This window comes from Vicugna pacos, chromosome X (assembly GCF_048564905.1).
Source record: "Vicugna pacos chromosome X, VicPac4, whole genome shotgun sequence".
Classification (NCBI taxonomy): domain Eukaryota; kingdom Metazoa; phylum Chordata; class Mammalia; order Artiodactyla; family Camelidae; genus Vicugna; species Vicugna pacos.
The window spans coordinates 9,589,793-9,605,843 of NC_133023.1; the positions used below are offsets into that span (position 1 = coordinate 9,589,793).

Genomic DNA, 16,051 nt, shown 5'->3' on the forward strand with positions numbered 1-16,051 from the left:
GCTTTTTCTCCCTATCTCCTCCCTACAAGCTAGACTCAAACTTTCCATCTTCTTTGACCCAACCCAATCAGTGAAACATCTGATCCTTGCTGGTTCTCCCCTTACCTCACTCATCAAACAAACGGAGTTCCTCATTTGGGTCAGGTGTCTGGATACAGAAATGGATAAAACCAAAAACCAAATCCTGCCTCTGCCACACCTGCATCATCGCCCTCACCACCACCACCATCATGAGGCTTTGGGTTCCCATCCTTGGGGCTGGAGGTAGTGGCTCCCTGCCTCCAATCCAAGGGTTGTTTATTTTGACTGATAACACACAGTGTTAAAAAGATTTTGATCATTTGAAAGAAAAATAGGAGAGACAATATGAGAGAGAAAAAAGACGCAGACAACAGAAAGAAGGAGAGGGACCTTGGCACTTACCCTGGAATGACTGTAGTCTCTTCCAGCTCACAAATTGTACTCCTTGTGTTAAAACTTCTGTGTTGACATGCAAAACTGGCTGACTGTGGTCTGGGAGGCTTTCTTTTTCTTTAAATGTCACTGGAGGTGTGGCAATACTAAGCAAAGTTTTGATAAACTTGTATTCTCTGGGTAGAGGGATGGCGGGGTGGAGGGCTGGCGATCTAGTTAAGAAGCAAAACCATTTCCAGTATCTTAAAGGTAAACACAGACTAGAGAGGAAGCAGATCTTCCTCTGTGTTGCCATGGATTTCTTTGTCACACAGAAGGCGGCCAAGTTTGACATGGGGACATTGCACTGCGTTAACTACAGCTGTTCGTCTATGGTCAAACAACCTTCTTTCCACAGCTACGTGTGAACCTGGATGCAAGTTCGGGGAGTGTGTGGGACCAAACAAATGTCATTGCTTTCCAGGATACACTGGGAAAACCTGCAGTCAAGGTCAGTACTGCAGACCAGGCTGGTGATACAAACCTACCCAGAGCTTTCAGAAGCAGTTCAGCCATCACAGCGAGGGGTGTGGGACCCAAGAACGGTGCTCAGAATTTTGTAGATTTTAACTTGAATCTTCAAATGAAAGTGATTTCAATACCAGATCTTTCAGTCTCTTCTAGAAAAATGAAAAAGGCATGCTGATGTTTTTGTTAAGATGCCAGATAAAAGACCTTTTTCCACTAAACAAATTGCGTTTATTATGTTTTTAAACTACTGAAGTAATACCTGTCTTTTACTAAAAAAAATCCAACAGTGCAAAAGGCTATAAATTAAACAATGAGCTTGTCCACCCCTAGGAGCTCCTCTTCCCATAGTTAGCAGTGTGTCCTCCACCCCTGCAGTTCTTTTTCTATTATTGTACAAACATGAATATTTCTTGTGGGCATCTTTGCATGTCAGTGGATACAGGACTATCTCCTACTTTCTAAGGCTGTCTCCCAGTCCCTAGAGAAAATGCTTTTATCTTTTATGTAAAAAATGCTTTAATTAACCACTATCACTTAAGTTGTCCCTAATGTTTTGCCATTACAAACAACGCTAAATCAGACATCATTCTATGCATGTCTTTGCACCCTTGAGTGAGTATTTTTATAGGGTAGATACCTAAAAATGCAATTGTTAGGTTAAATGACAAGCATATTTTTTATTGTCATTGATAGATTTTTAAAAGGCCATTTATAACTTTTGTCATAGGTTGTTTATCTGAAGACATTAAAGAGGTTATACTGTCAAGAACAGCAGTTCTCAACCTGGGCAGTTTTGTTTCCCAGGAAGAGTTGCCAGATAAATACAGATCCCCAGTTAGATGTAAATTTAAATATAATTTTATTTTCAATTTCAGTATCAATTTCAGATAAACAACGAATAATTTTACAGTGTACATATGTTCCTAATATTGTATGGGACCTAGGTATACTAAAAAAGGGTTAGTCATTTTTTCTGAAATTCATATTTAACTGGGAATCCTGTATTTTTATTTGTTCAATTTGGAAACCTTACTCCAGGGGACATCTGGTAAATGTCTGAAGACATTGGGAGGGATTCCTACTGGCATCTAGTGGGGTAGAGACCAAGGATGCTGCTAAACATCCCACAGTGCCCAGATCAGCCCCCACGACAGAATGATCTGCCCTAAAATGTCAATGGTGCTGAGGCTGAGACACCCTGCCACGAAGAAACCTGGACTAATTAAGACAGGGTCCCCATGGAGGGAGGGTGTAGCTCAGTGGTAAAGCGCATGCTTAGCATGCACAAGGTCCTGGGTTCAATCCCCAGTACCTCCATGAAAATTTAAGAGAGAGAAAGAGAGGAGGAAGGGAAGGAAGAAAGAAAAAAGAAAGAATCCCCAGTCCTAGAATGCAGTTGAGCAAAGCGTAGCAGAGCAGTGCAGCTGCGCTGAAGAAAGGCTGGCTCGGGTTCTAGAAGGGCAGGCACGCGCTCCACTCTGTCATGCCAAGCCCGGAGGTGAGCTGCAGGTGCCCAATAGCCTTCCTTTGAGCGGCCAGCCCCGCGGCCTCAGAGAGCAATCTCTGGCTCCCTTCTGTCCCAGCACCAGCTCAGCCGCCACGGTGCTTCTTAGAACCGCGTCCAACTGCTTGAGGGAGGCGCGTCACGAGTCATGCTCTCCTAAGTCATAATTCAGCTGTGTCCCTTTCCAGGGCTTTCACACCAGAAAAGCTGTTTTTCCATATGTCTTGGATTCTGTACCAAGATACCTTCTCAAGAGAGTTGAAACAGAGAAGACATTTTTCATGCTGATTTGCAAGTCCCAGTAAAATACTCACTTTGAGGGAGTGGTCCAGTTGGCTCAGGTTTGGGACGGTCTGTCCTCCTCCCATAGCCTCCCTGCCCCGGGACAGCTTGATCAAAGTCCACATGTATCTACTAATGGCCACAGGTTTCAACCCTCAACTGATGTCTTTCCCCAGAATGCTTCTTCCAAGAGACGCCTCTGCGTTAGGGCCAAGTTAAGGGGTATTCCTGGCTTTCCCATTATGTCCAACCAGCTTTTTTAAATTCCTGCTTTTGAGGTAGTTAGGATCCATGCAGGAGATAATAGGGTAGCAGGGACTGGCAATGGAGAAGGGGGTTCAGATGTCTGGCTAAGGCATCGGAAAAGCCCCACGTAAGGTTCTTTTCAGAGGTGAAAGCGTCCACCTCTTTATTTTCAAGGATGCCCTTGACCTGTTGCCATGCTGAATTTTGACCTTACGTGGAATTTGGTTCTTTTCTCTGTCTTCCTTAAGGGAGTTAAGACATAAGGCACCCATGTGACCACATTCCCAAAGATGAGACCCATGATTGCTTTTAAAGTTTTATTTTCCTTCTGTATCATTTTTAATTTAATTTAAAAAAGCCAATTCATTTGTAACGTTTAACACTTCAAACACTGAAGAGCACAGAGAAGAAAGTCACCTTCAGTCTTACCACCTGAAGGTAACCATTATTAGCACTTAAGAGCATTGCATCCCAGACATTTTTTCCTTTGCTTTTTTTTTTTAAAGCAAATTTTAAAGCAAATGGTTTTGCAGCCTTCTTATTTAACAACATCCTCTGACCATCTTTACACGGGATTAAATATTGTCCTATGACCTCACCACCAATAATAGCTGCCTGGTGGGGCTCCCTCTGGAAAGACAATTTGGAGCCTAGACAATTTGGCCCAGCATGGGGCCGCCCAGAATAATAACTGAAAAGAAGCTGTGCTGTTGGCATGTGACATAGGCTGCCTGGGACAGCATTAAAGGCAGAAGTATCTAAAGTATATATTTCTAACTTTTTATTCAAGTAGTAAACATACAAAATTGTACATTCATTGGAAATGTACAACTCAAGGAATGTTCAAAGACACCCATGTAACTGGTATTCAGATAGGGAAATAGGAACTTAACAGCCTACCTGAAGACCCCTTCTCCCCTCCAGTCACTTGTCCCCAGCCCCCAGCAAGGAACCGTATCTTGACCTCTTCCTGCAGAGTCGTGGTGCCTGGTTTGGTTTTGTTTTAGTTGTGGGTGGTTTTGAATGTACGCATTTGTATCCAGCTTCTCCCACACCATGTCTGTGACTGTGACCCATGGTTGCTTGTACTTACACTTTGTTCGGTCTCATTGCTATATGGTATTCCATCACATGAGTCTCCAAATCATTTATCCGTCCTTCCACTGGGAGAGATTTGAATTCTTTATAGTTTGGGGCTATTAAGAGTAGTGCTACTGCGGTCATGTTAGTACATGTTTCTGTGGTGAGCAAGTATCCATGTTTCTGTTGGACACGTGCCCAGGAGTGGAATTGCTGGGTGGCCGTTATGTCTATAGCTAACTTTTCTGCTGTCAAACAGTTTGCCAAAGTAGTTGTGCCCATTTACATCCCCTCCAGCGGAGTATGATTATTCCATTTGCTCCACATCCTCACCAGCCCTTTAATGATGGTCGGAGAAGAGGTGAGTCATTGCCCCTTGTACCCACCTCCACGGGTGGGGTCCAGGGAGGCCAACCCAGTTCCACATCTGGATGTTTCCCCATTCAGTTAACCTTTCTCCATTTTCTGACTCCTGCCTGCAGATGTGAACGAGTGTGGAATGAGACCCTGGCCGTGTCAACACAGATGTATGAATACACATGGTAGTTACAAGTGCTTCTGCCTCAGTGGGCATATGCTCATGCCGGACACCACGTGTTCCAGTAAGTTTCAGCAGCCAACCTGGAGCCTTGACTTTTGCCATTTGATGCTTGGGGAAAAGTTGACTTGAGTAATTGGGGAGGGGGTAAGTACCCAAAAGACTCTTAACATTGCCTCAGGCCAAAACATCTTTGAACACTTATTTTATTTTTAATTGGGGTGAAATACCTATAATGTGAAATTCAGCATTTTGACCATTTTCAGGTGTCCAATTCAGTGGCATTTTGTACGTTCACAGTGTTGTACAAACTATCACCACTGTCTAGTTCCAGAACATCTTTACCCCAAAAGGAAACCCCGTCCCCATTAGCAGTCACTCCCTACTCATCTTCCCCCCAGGCCCCCGCAGCCACTAATCTGCTTTCTGGATTTGCCTATTCTGGCCACTTAACTTTTTACATAAATAGACTAGCTGAGCAGAAAAATAAGTTCTATACATATGTGCAGGAGTGTTTTGGATTTCTTCATGAAAATAAGCATCCTGAATCAAATACGCATATTGTTTTAGGAAAGTGATAAAGTTAAAGTCCATCTTGGGACATCAGTGCTCCCCACCGACTACCTTTCTCACGCCCCTTGCCCCACGCTCAAAGATTAGTGCCTCTTCTTGGAAATACATTCTGATTCACATTCCTGGAAAGAAAAGCCCTTCTCTGATAAAGAGAACCCAGCCCGTGTCCTGTGGGAGGGTGCGTGTCTGTATCTATTCACTGATTGAGAAGGAAGCCTTTTTAGGTTTTATGTTGCAACTGAGAACCAAACCCATCCTCCCTGTTTCCCCTCTCCCTCCCTTCTCCCCGTCTCTCTTTCCTCTGCCCTGCAGCCCTCAACAAACCTGGAGCCTGTGCCCATGGTTGCAGAGTCCCGTGGACTCCCCAGCCCATCCTGGGCTTCCCTCAATTGTGCGGTCTGGTTCATGCACGGCTCGCTGCCCCTCCTTGGCAAAGTGCCCCAACACCACCAGTCACCTGGATTCTCATTAGCACACAAGCTTAAGAGATAAACTAGGATTTCCAAGAGTCTTTTAAAAAAAATCCTTATTATTATAAGTTAAACAAACCCGCAAGAGACAAATATGTAGCTTAATGAATTCTTGTAAGGCCGGCACCCATGCAACCACTACCAAATAGGACTGTGCCAGAATTGCCCCGACCGGTCCCGTGGGAACAGCTACCCAGGGTTTTATAGTAATCACTTACCGTTTTTGAAAAGCTGTATGCTGATGGATGTTTCTGAAACATTCCGTGAAAGCCTAATTAGTGCCAAAAAAGATATCTTTCTCCAAATGGAAAGATAGAATGAGGTAAACTTTGAAGATTAATTTTGAGAGAAGACAACTAAGGAGGAAAAGAATAAACTAGAAACATAACCATCAGTGGGTGTTTGCTACATTACCGTGGCCTGTGTATCTATCCCTAATTATCTACTTCTGTTTGTAAGGGTTGCCTGCGCCTTCCTGTTTATAGCTCAAAAAAAGTGTCCAGATAGCCCTGGTCCTCTCTCCTGGAAGCTGATTTTCTGTCACCTGCCCCCTTGTAGTCTCTTTTGTCCAGCTGTGTGATTGGCATGTTATGCATGCAGCTGGATAGAGAGAGTATATTCTCCGTGCTCCCCTGTTGTGGACACTTAAGATCTACACATACTGGACTCCTGCTAAGGAAATGCATTTTTGTGAGATAAGTTCTCTTTAGCAGTGACAGAAAAATCCAACTAAATTATGACATTTACCAAAAAAGCTGGAGGCGAGCAGTTCCAGAACAGGTCAGCAAGGACTCCACCTCTGCCATCCTCAGGGTATTGATTTCATTCTCATGCTTGTGGCCTCCTAGTCACAATATGGCTGCCCCAGCTCCAGATATCACATGCAGATCGAAGGTAGGCAAGACAAAGGGGAAAGGAGTGATGCCAACTGAACAAACACCTCTTTTATGCCTGTCCCTTTTATCATGCAGCAGTATCTTTTCCAGAAGCTTCACTCCTTCTAGCAGACTTGTCTTAATATCTCTTTGGCCACAACTGAGGCATATGGCCACTCCTTGTTGCTGCAAGAGAAGCTGGGGAAAAACATAAGTAACTGATTTTCTAGCCTCGGTGATGGGAATGGCTTTTGGGTAGCCCATCAGTCATATCTGCCACATGTTTTAACACAGGCACCTAGAAGACAAGGTTTTCTGGCTCGAGTGACTCTCACTGAGGCCAGATGTGAATGGAGAGATTGCTAGAATTTGCATTCTTTTTAATTTTATTTATTTCATTGGGGGGGTGTAATCAGATTTACTTGTTTATTTTTGGAGGAGGTACTGGGGATTGAACCCAGGATCTTGTGTATGCTAAGCATGCACTCTACCACCTGAGCTATACCCTCCCCCTAGAATTTGCATTCTTTTACCCTAATTACGCAGACTGATCATCATCTTAAGAGGTTGCATTTCAGCCAATAATAGAGACCTGCCGGGTGGCACAGAGGAGTGATTAGAGCTGGTACAGGAGGAGAGAGAGATGCAGTCTCTGGTAAATGAGGGGCGTGCCCTATCTAATGAAGGTCGCATGCGGTACTTTGGCCAACAAAACAGACCCCGGGGCCACCAAGACACCACCCCTGCCCAGATTCCACTTGGTTCTCCATTTGGGACTCAGGCAACGAAGCTTATCCTCGAATACCATTTCACGTGTTTGGTTTAATGTCCCAGATGTCAGAGATCATTTCTCAGTAAGCACTTTTTACCATCTCGTGGGGGCTAATCTGTGCCTACTTTTGCAGACTCTAGGACGTGTGCGCTGACAAACTGCCAGTATGGCTGTGAAGACACGGAGGGAGGGCCACGCTGTCTCTGTCCATCCTCCGGCCTCCGCCTAGCCCTGAATGGAAGATCTTGTCTAGGTAGAGCGGCCAAAGTCGCCTCCACTCCCCCACCCCCACCCCCACCTTCTCCCTTTACTGAATCCTCCTTTTTCATTCATCGCAGCCTGCTTGTAGACTAGTCATTGAAAGCTCCTAAAACTACAGACTTATGTCCATTTCTGAGACAATGTTTTTAGCAACATATGCTCTAGAAACACTTTGTGATGCTAGAAAGAGCACTTCTCTATTATTTTTGGATTCCCTAATGCATGGTGGAAAAAGATGTAAAAGTAATTTTAATTTAGTGTATTTACCCTGCACATTTTCTTTCAACTACCAAATTGTATATATTCCTAGTACTGTATTTCATTATATTGCACTATAAATATATAATATTTAGAGCAAGTGAGCATCTAGCATTAATTAGGGGTGTCAAACCAAACAGAATGTTGAAAAAGTTCTTAATTTTGTTTGATTTAAATAAGCAAATAGCAGTATGAGTTACTATTCTAACTTCTGTACTGCGATAGAAGTATTTTTCTGTCAAGGGTGCTTGGTGCCTGTTTACTCTAAATGTACGTAACTTGATAAACTGCATTTCAGAAGCGCAGCCAAATAGATCCTAAATCATTTCAACACTTTTTTTTAGAAACCTGTGTAAATTAAAACTTTGGCTCTACTTTTTGAGAGTAGTCAAAGATTTAATTCATTTCAGGAGATTTAGTACTCTTTGGTAAAGTCGTATTTATATGATAAGGCTAATTCTTGATCAAACTGAATCCAGATTTTCACCCACTTCTTTGGTTTGCCGGGTGCCGTTTTTATTGGAGGGGAAAGATGATGGGCACAAAAGTGATCCCCCCAAAATAATTTCACTCAATCCAACGCTTGTTTATTAATTATTTTAAGAAAGCAGAGGGAGCTGTAAGTCAGCACCAACTTGCGTGTTTAACCACAGTTGCAAAATAACAACTTGACATCTATTTGCCTCGACCTCTGAAACTTAAGGCAAAGCCTGAATCTTAATGGCTCGGTGACCGTAGCAGTCAGCCCCTCTGTGACGTGACTCTCCACAGTAGAAAAGGAAGGAAGCCTGTTTTCTGTTGAAGTGGCATCATTACATCATTATACTTGACCCACAATGTATGTTTAAGTACATTCTTAGGAAACCACATTTCTGTGATTTGGAACAATACGGCAGAACTTAGAGGAGCTTGCTAATGAAATACTTCTTTTGTAAGATGCAAAATTTAAATGTTTGTGTTTTGGGTTTGCCATACCATATCCATAGCTAGAAAAATGCTAATTCGGTCAGCAAAAGATAATGTATATGTACAAAATGCCAGACATATGCTCCCTGCCCCAGAAAAGCCAGGGCCTAACAGGAGAGAAAATGTGAACAATAAGTAGTCATTACAGCGAGATAATGCCTCTAAAACACGACGTGCAGAGTGACAGATCCACAAAGGGAAGGACTATGAGTAAGCCTAGGGGGCCTCGAACACTTCTTGGAGGACGTGATGCTGCTCCCAGGGTAATCAGAGCTGTCCAGCGAAGAAACCGGATGTGCCCGGGCATGGGGGTATTTTGGAGGGAGGGTACTTTCTTGCACCCCCTGACATCTCCTGGTTCCCCATCCTAGATATTAATGAATGTGCTTCTGATAAAGCCATCTGCCCCTACAATCGAAGATGTGTGAACACATTTGGGAGCTACTACTGCAAATGTCATGTTGGTTTTGAACTGAAATATATCAGTGGCCGATATGACTGTGTAGGTAAGAACTGGTGGCACCTATTGTTTTCTTCCTCTCCCCATCAAACCCGTAGGCTTTCTCTACAGATTTTTTTTAATTGAAGTTTAGTTGATTTACAATGTTGTGTTAGTTTTTTGTGTACAGCAAGTGATTCAGTCATACATGTACATGTATTTCATATTCTTTTTCATTATAGGCTATTACAAGGTACTGAGTATAGTCCCCTGTGCTCTACAGTAGATCCTTGTTGTTTTTCACTTTTATATATAGTACTGTGTATCTTTTAATCCCAAATTCCTAATATATGCCTCCCACACCACAGGTATTTTGACATCAGTTCAGTCTGTTAGTTGAACAGTCTATTGTACTGACCACCGTAACAACACAGAAAAAATTACATTTTTTTAAGTTTCTGGCATTTAGGGAACCCTGATAGCATGAATTATATGAAGCCAGGTCAATACACATTTAAAGTAAGTAACTTTGGTCTGTAGAGTTCTGGTAAGGAGGCAAATAGTTCAAGGTGATTTGGGGAACTTTTTAAAAATTGGGTTGGTTTGGTTTTGTTTATATTTTTGGTTCTATCTCCAGGTAACATATCTAAAAATAGAAATAATAAAGCATATTTACATTTGATATAACAAGGCCTGTTTAAGCTTGATCTCAGTGGTCTGTTCATAACAGTTACCATCAGGAGTGGCTTTAGGAAAATGTATGAGGGAGATGAAGGCACATGCTCTTTCTTCTCTCCTCCCCCAGCCCTTCTGCAGTTCAAGCTCCACATCCCCTAAAACATTCCCTTTCCAGGATCTCCAGAGCCGCTCTATGAAAAGATTCAGGTATTACTCAGCTATCAGCCTGGTTTTGGTGAAATAAAAATCCTATCTCTTAGGGAAGGAATTCCAAGTCTCAATGAGTTGGTGAAGTGGGGTATTTGGGGAGCCCTTGGACACATCTCCATTGCCCTCGATAGAAGGCAGATGGGGCTTGTCCTGCAGTGAATGGACATCTGGGCTCCCTGTAGATTCCTGTTTATGTAACATGCACGTAACAGACGTGTGTGCATGACCTGGAATGCTAACAGTGGGAAAAAAGTAGGATTTCTTTCAGCCCTACGCTCAGAGCTTCCCAGGATGTTTCCTGTGTGTCACGTTGGGGGTGACACTTGGTTCTTAGGTTTTGAATCATCTTGTGAAGCCTCCAGATCTCTTCCCTCAAATCTTCTCAAACACAGACGGGCTGATAAAATCCACGTGTCTCGTGGGCTGGAACCCTGCATCGCCGCTGCGGGCCCCTCCAGCTCTGTAATGCAGCCACGCTGGGTCAGAGAGTAGAAACTGGTTCCCTAGATGCAGAAGGGCAGGGTGGGAATTTACATGGAGAGCGTCCAAAGGAAACAAATCTCTGATTTTAAAACTGATTATGATTAACGTCTGAGCCCCCTGGTGGCTATGTTAAAAACAATAGCCTATTTTGTGTGCAAGTGAGAAATAGCTAGAAAGTAGGACAGAGAAGAGGGCCAGTGAAGCTGTCACTTTGGAATTCGGCAAACTTTCCTCATCTAAACCCCACAGAGGAGCTCAGACCAGCCTGAGCCCCTGCTCCTGGCAGTCTTTGAAGAGAATGCTCAAATTTTTCAGACGATGTCCATGGTTCCTAGCTCATCTTGTCCTTTGTTGATTAGTTCCAGGCCCTTCCATGCATAGAATTTCTTTTCTGCTATTGTTGTTTAGTTCTGAATTAGACAGATGAAAAGTTAAGAAATGAAACCTCAACATCTTACAGATTTCAGGAGTATTGATAAGCAGGAGCGGAGATCGCTGTGGGGGAGGCGAGCTGCAGACACACTCCCTACATACTGGGCAGCAGGCAAAGCCAGGGCTCTAGGCCAAGGCGCTGGGACTCTTACATACCTCTCGGTTCCCAGGCTGCACTTGGCTCGCTGACTGCGGGGAGCAGTTGGCCCTGGAGTTACTCAAGTGCAAGGGATAGTCTTTCAGCAAATGCTGTTGCCACCAGGTTGTTGACGGGACTGTTCACATTTTTAGATATAAACGAATGTGCTGGGAAGACCCATACGTGCAGCCCCCACGCCAATTGCCTCAATACTCCAGGATCCTTCAAGTGTAAGTGCAAGCAGGGATTCAAAGGCAGCGGCCTTCAGTGTTCTGGTAAGTACACGTGGCCATGTTGTCTCAGCTCTTCGCAATAAAGCATTCTCTCCAATTCTCCTTCCTCCCTCCCCTTTACCTCCATAGGGGGATGTGGGACTGCATGCGTACAGCGTTAGGAAATTTAACTGCCTGAGGCTTGTCTAATCAGACCACATCTCCAGTTCTGCCTGAAGTGGTAGGCACTACACTTAAAGTACAGCAAGTGTTCTGGAGATTTTTCTGGTCACAACATACTTTCAAATCATGAAAATAAGATTTGAGGACAGACGACATTGAGCAAATGTATCTGTCAGGATAGCCTAGGTGATGGTGCAGTAATGAGCAGTCCTGAAATGTTAGTGGCTTAGAACCACAAGGTTTTTTTTTTTTAATTGAAATATAATTGATTTGAAATGTCATGCTAGTTTCAGGTGTACAGCAAGGTGATTCAGTTATACATATATATATATATCTATTCTTTTTCAGATTGTTTTCCATAATAGGTTATTATAAGATACTAAATATAGTTCCCTGTGCTGTACAGTAGGTCCTTGTTATTTATCTGTTTGATATATAGTAGCATGTATCTGTTAATCCCAAACTCCTCATTTCTCCTTCCCCCCTTTCCCCTTTGGTAAGCATAAGTTTGTTTTCTATCTCCTTGAGTGTCTTTATGTTTTGTGAATAAGTTCATTTATATTATTGTTTAGATTCCCCATATAAGCAATATAGGGAATTGATCTTTCTCTGTCTGACTGATTTCACTTATGATAATCTCTAGATCCATCCATGTTGCTGCAGATGGCATTATTTCATTCTTTTTATGGCTGAGTAGTATTCCACTGCATACGTATAGCATATCTTCTTTATCCATTAATCTGTCAATGGACATTTAAGTTACTTCCATGTCTTGGCTATTGTAAATAGTGCTGCTGTGAACATTGGGGTGCATGTGTCTTTTCAAAGTAGAGTTTTTGTCTTTTCCTGATATATGCCCAGGAGTGGGATTGTTGGATCATGTAACTCTATCTTTAGTTTTTAAAGGAACCTCCATACTGTTCTCCATAGTGGCTGCACCAGTTTACATTCCCACTAACAGTGTAGGAAGGTTCCCTTTCACAGACGGTTTTTAACCTTGTGAATCAGAACTTTTCCCAGAACGCATAGCCAAAACAAAATACGATGAAGCTGACATCACTTTATCATTATCCTGAAGCCTCTGTTCACTTTTTTCAGTGTTTAGAAGACAGTCCCATTGTTGCTGCTGGTGAATTCCTTGATGCTTAGGTGGTGAACTCTGAGATTGATAAACCACTTGTATAACAATGAAATGTCAGTGCTGTTAACAGCTACAGCAACAATCACGGCTTCTTTCTCACTCAAGCTACATCCGGAGAGAGTTGTCAGGGTGTTTCTTCTCCATGTAGTCCCTTTGGGACCCAGGCTGACAGGCCCCATGGTATTACGGTACCACGGTGTCAATCCGAGGCCTTTGCATTTGTCACTACAGGGAAAGAAATGTGCACAATTACGTAACAGCTCTTACTTAATTCACGTTGGAAGCAGGGGCAAAAATGTGTATATAATTCTGCTGTGTGTCCCGAAAGAGAAGAAAACTAGAAACCCCGAAGAGCACACCGAATGTCTGTCGAGGCAAGCCAGCGCTGATGCCAGCACCGAGTACTCCCCTGGCCCGCGACGTCCCACGACGTTTAATCACCTGGGTTTACCCTATGACCATGTCCCTTTCAGCACTGGCTCGTCGTGTGCCTAGATTTGTTTACTGCCCTTACCCTCCTCTCTCAGAGACCCCTTAGCAGCCTTCCCACATGTTCCAAGAAGTGTGGCTGCAAATTGTCCCTTGACCTGTGTCACATCCTGTGCCCCCATCTGGTGATGCTCCCGATGACATACAGAATGGCCACTTGGTGATGCCCAAAATGAACTGTCAGCACCATGATGGTCGCCGAGCACCGCACCCACAGAAGGCTCACAGCTCCCCAGTGGGCTGTGGATGAGTGGCACTGGACGAGGGGGTGTGCAGAAGAATATAACCAAAGGAAATGAGTCTGGAAATCACATGCTCTGAAGAACTGCTGAAAGAACTGGGCAGCATTTAGCCTGGAAGAAAACAACTGGAAAAGCATCAGTTGTGCCTGTCAGTGTTTAAAGGAATGTAAAAGAAAAGCGGCTGCCCAGAGGTGACTAAGAGCTGTCGGTGGGGTTGCGTTCTCTTTTACAAATGCCCACCGGCTATCTCAGGGTGAAGCAGAGAACCCCGTGGCCTAGGGAAGGTCCACTGCCCAGCCTTTCGGGCCGGGGGCTCCGGGAAGAATTCCTGCCTTGGGCTGGAAATGGGATTCAGTGGCTACTCGATCTCCAGCACCTCGATGCTATGGTTTCTGTCCCTGTATGTAGATGTGCCCATGATGTCCTTCTGAAACCTGATTCAGAGACAGACAGGGAGTGGCCTCCTATGCAGGGCTGTGCATGGGTGGGATGGCAGGGAGGACACCATCATTCTGAGAGATCCTCAGAGAGGAGACTGAATCGCTCAGCTTTCCAAATAGGATCAGTGGCCAAGGACTCCTTCCCACCACCAAATTTGAACACGTCCGTTCCTGCCTCACTTGTGTCAAGCCGTGTGGTGTAATGGTCCACAGTGCAGGAGCTCCGAAGGTGTGAACTTCAGTCCGAGCTGTGCCCCATACTGGCTGTGACCTCTAGCAGGTTGCTTAACCTCTCTCAACTCAGTTTCCTCCTTGGAGCTCCCTGACTTCAGGGAGGCGGGTGGACAGTTCCGTGCGTATCCTGAGCCCCAGTGCAGTGGGCTCTCTCTGCATCGTGGTCCTGCGGCTTTCTCTAAAGGGCTGCCCAGCCCCCGAGTTCACACCCCTAGGGACATTCCTCAGCAGTGAAGGCCAGGAGTCTGGGCGTAAGTGCCCCGGTTCCCCTTCACATGGTGGGACAGTTCGGAGTTGGTTCTGTGCTGGTTCCCAGATGTCCCCAGCAGGGCTGAGCCCCAGCTCCTCACCTGCTCACTGAGGCACCATTTGGGGCTTTTCTCCCTTCTCCTCTCACTGTCCCCCTACCCCTACTTCTGCCTCCTAGAATTACTTCCCAAGTAAGTCACCGGCACCCAAATCCTTGTCTCACGTTCTGCTTGGGAGGACCATCTGAGCAGTTTGTCTCTCATAGGTTCATTGTGAGATTTGAATGCGGTAACAGAGGTAGAGAGCTTCCTTCAGCTGGACACACAGCGGAGGCTCAAAAAAGTTAGCTGGGTTGTTAGTGTTATTGGCACCATTGCAATCATATTCGTGAAGGGCTAGCTACTCTTTACTCTGAAATCCTGTAAAGGTAAATGCAAAAAATGCCGTGCATACAAAAAAAAAAAGCCTCAGGAAAATACTTAAAGGGCTTAGCTCCAGCTCAGAATGTATTAAATGCTGAGTAACTATGCACTAGTAGTAGGAGTAACAGCGGCCGTGGCTTCTTTACCAAAATTCAACAATTGTTCCCATTGGAAAGCAGCTTCATTAGTTATCAGAAATACACTTAGTCATTAGAAGTTCAATTTATATAGAGTATATTCAAGAACATAGGTGTTGCTACAACCAGGCCATCCCAGTATTTTTTTCCTTCAATAATAGCATAAACAGAAGTTTGGAGGTATGGCCTGGAAAAAGTTTGTTGAACTCAGTAAAAGATTTTCAACATTCTAGTGATGAATTGTAAAAATAATAACAAACACAAGCCATTAATCTTAGTAATTGACATTTATTTGCTCACTTAAACCTCGCAAATACCCTCTTCTTATCCCAGCTTTGTAAATGGTGATCAAAGAGAAGTTAAGTATTGCCTTGAGGACTTAAGACTAGAAGGTGTGGGACTTGGCATCATACCCAGGACTGGCATGTCTGTGACCCATGGCTAATCCTTTGGGTGGAAACCTCTCCTGGACCCCTCCCCAGCAAACTCTCCTGGCTCAGCTTTTTTGCCATCCTAGTCCCTTCCTGATTTCTGCACCTCAAGATGCAGTACATCCCTCCATCCATCCATCATCAAGTCTCTCCTCCCAGGACCATGTCCAAAGCTCAGATGAGAGGAGCATTTCTCCTACCAGATGATAGATCATCTGGTGAACTCTCAGCACAGGTAAATGAATGTCAAAGTCATGTTCCTTCTGGGAGAGATGTTCTCACCCCATAGTGATCTTCTCTAAGTAAAGTCAGGATTTTCCGGTAGGCAGAAGTTTTTCACCAAGTGGATATTGAAAGAAATCTCACCTCTCAAGAGAAATTGTCAATCTCATTTACAGAAGACTGGCCTGTGAATCTCAAAACCCTAGAATTGCCTCTTTTTATGTCTGAGATCCCCAAATGTATCAGACCCTCCTCCTGTAACTTCCTGCCATGTTTTTATAGTCTCAAGAAGATGATGCAGTAATCAAGAAATTTTCTAAACAGTCATCAGCTACGTCAGATTTGAAAGAGCAACACCTAGGTATGGCCAGATCTATCTGTTCACAGTCATGTATGTGCATAGTTCGTTTCACACCTGCCCCAGCTCTCCCCGCATACCGAAGGACTGAAATCGTTGCCACTGCAAAGGCTGTGATGGTTTGAAAAATCAAACTTCAAGATAGAAACTAAGGCAGATGT

General features: G+C 44.1%; 1 protein-coding gene across 10 annotated transcripts in view; it reads left to right on the forward strand.

Moving 5' to 3' along the window:
- The window catches only part of EGFL6 (EGF like domain multiple 6), a 180,069-nt gene that overhangs the window by 151,190 nt on the left and 12,828 nt on the right, over positions 1-16,051 (forward strand). For 5 of the 10 annotated variants that reach the window (XM_072956110.1, XM_072956111.1, XM_072956102.1 and 2 more), the window contains 5 exons: positions 812-904; positions 4,519-4,638; positions 7,398-7,517; positions 9,121-9,255; positions 11,283-11,405. In XM_072956110.1, coding sequence (XP_072812211.1) covers positions 4,536-4,638; positions 7,398-7,517; positions 9,121-9,255; positions 11,283-11,405 — 481 coding nt within the window. In that variant the 5' untranslated portion in view covers positions 812-904; positions 4,519-4,535. Of the gene's footprint in view, positions 1-811; positions 905-4,333; positions 4,398-4,518; positions 4,639-7,397; positions 7,518-9,120; positions 9,256-11,282; positions 11,406-16,051 lie in introns of all 10 variants that reach the window. The other 5 variants (XM_072956106.1, XM_072956107.1, XM_072956108.1 and 2 more) reach the window with 3 other exon arrangements.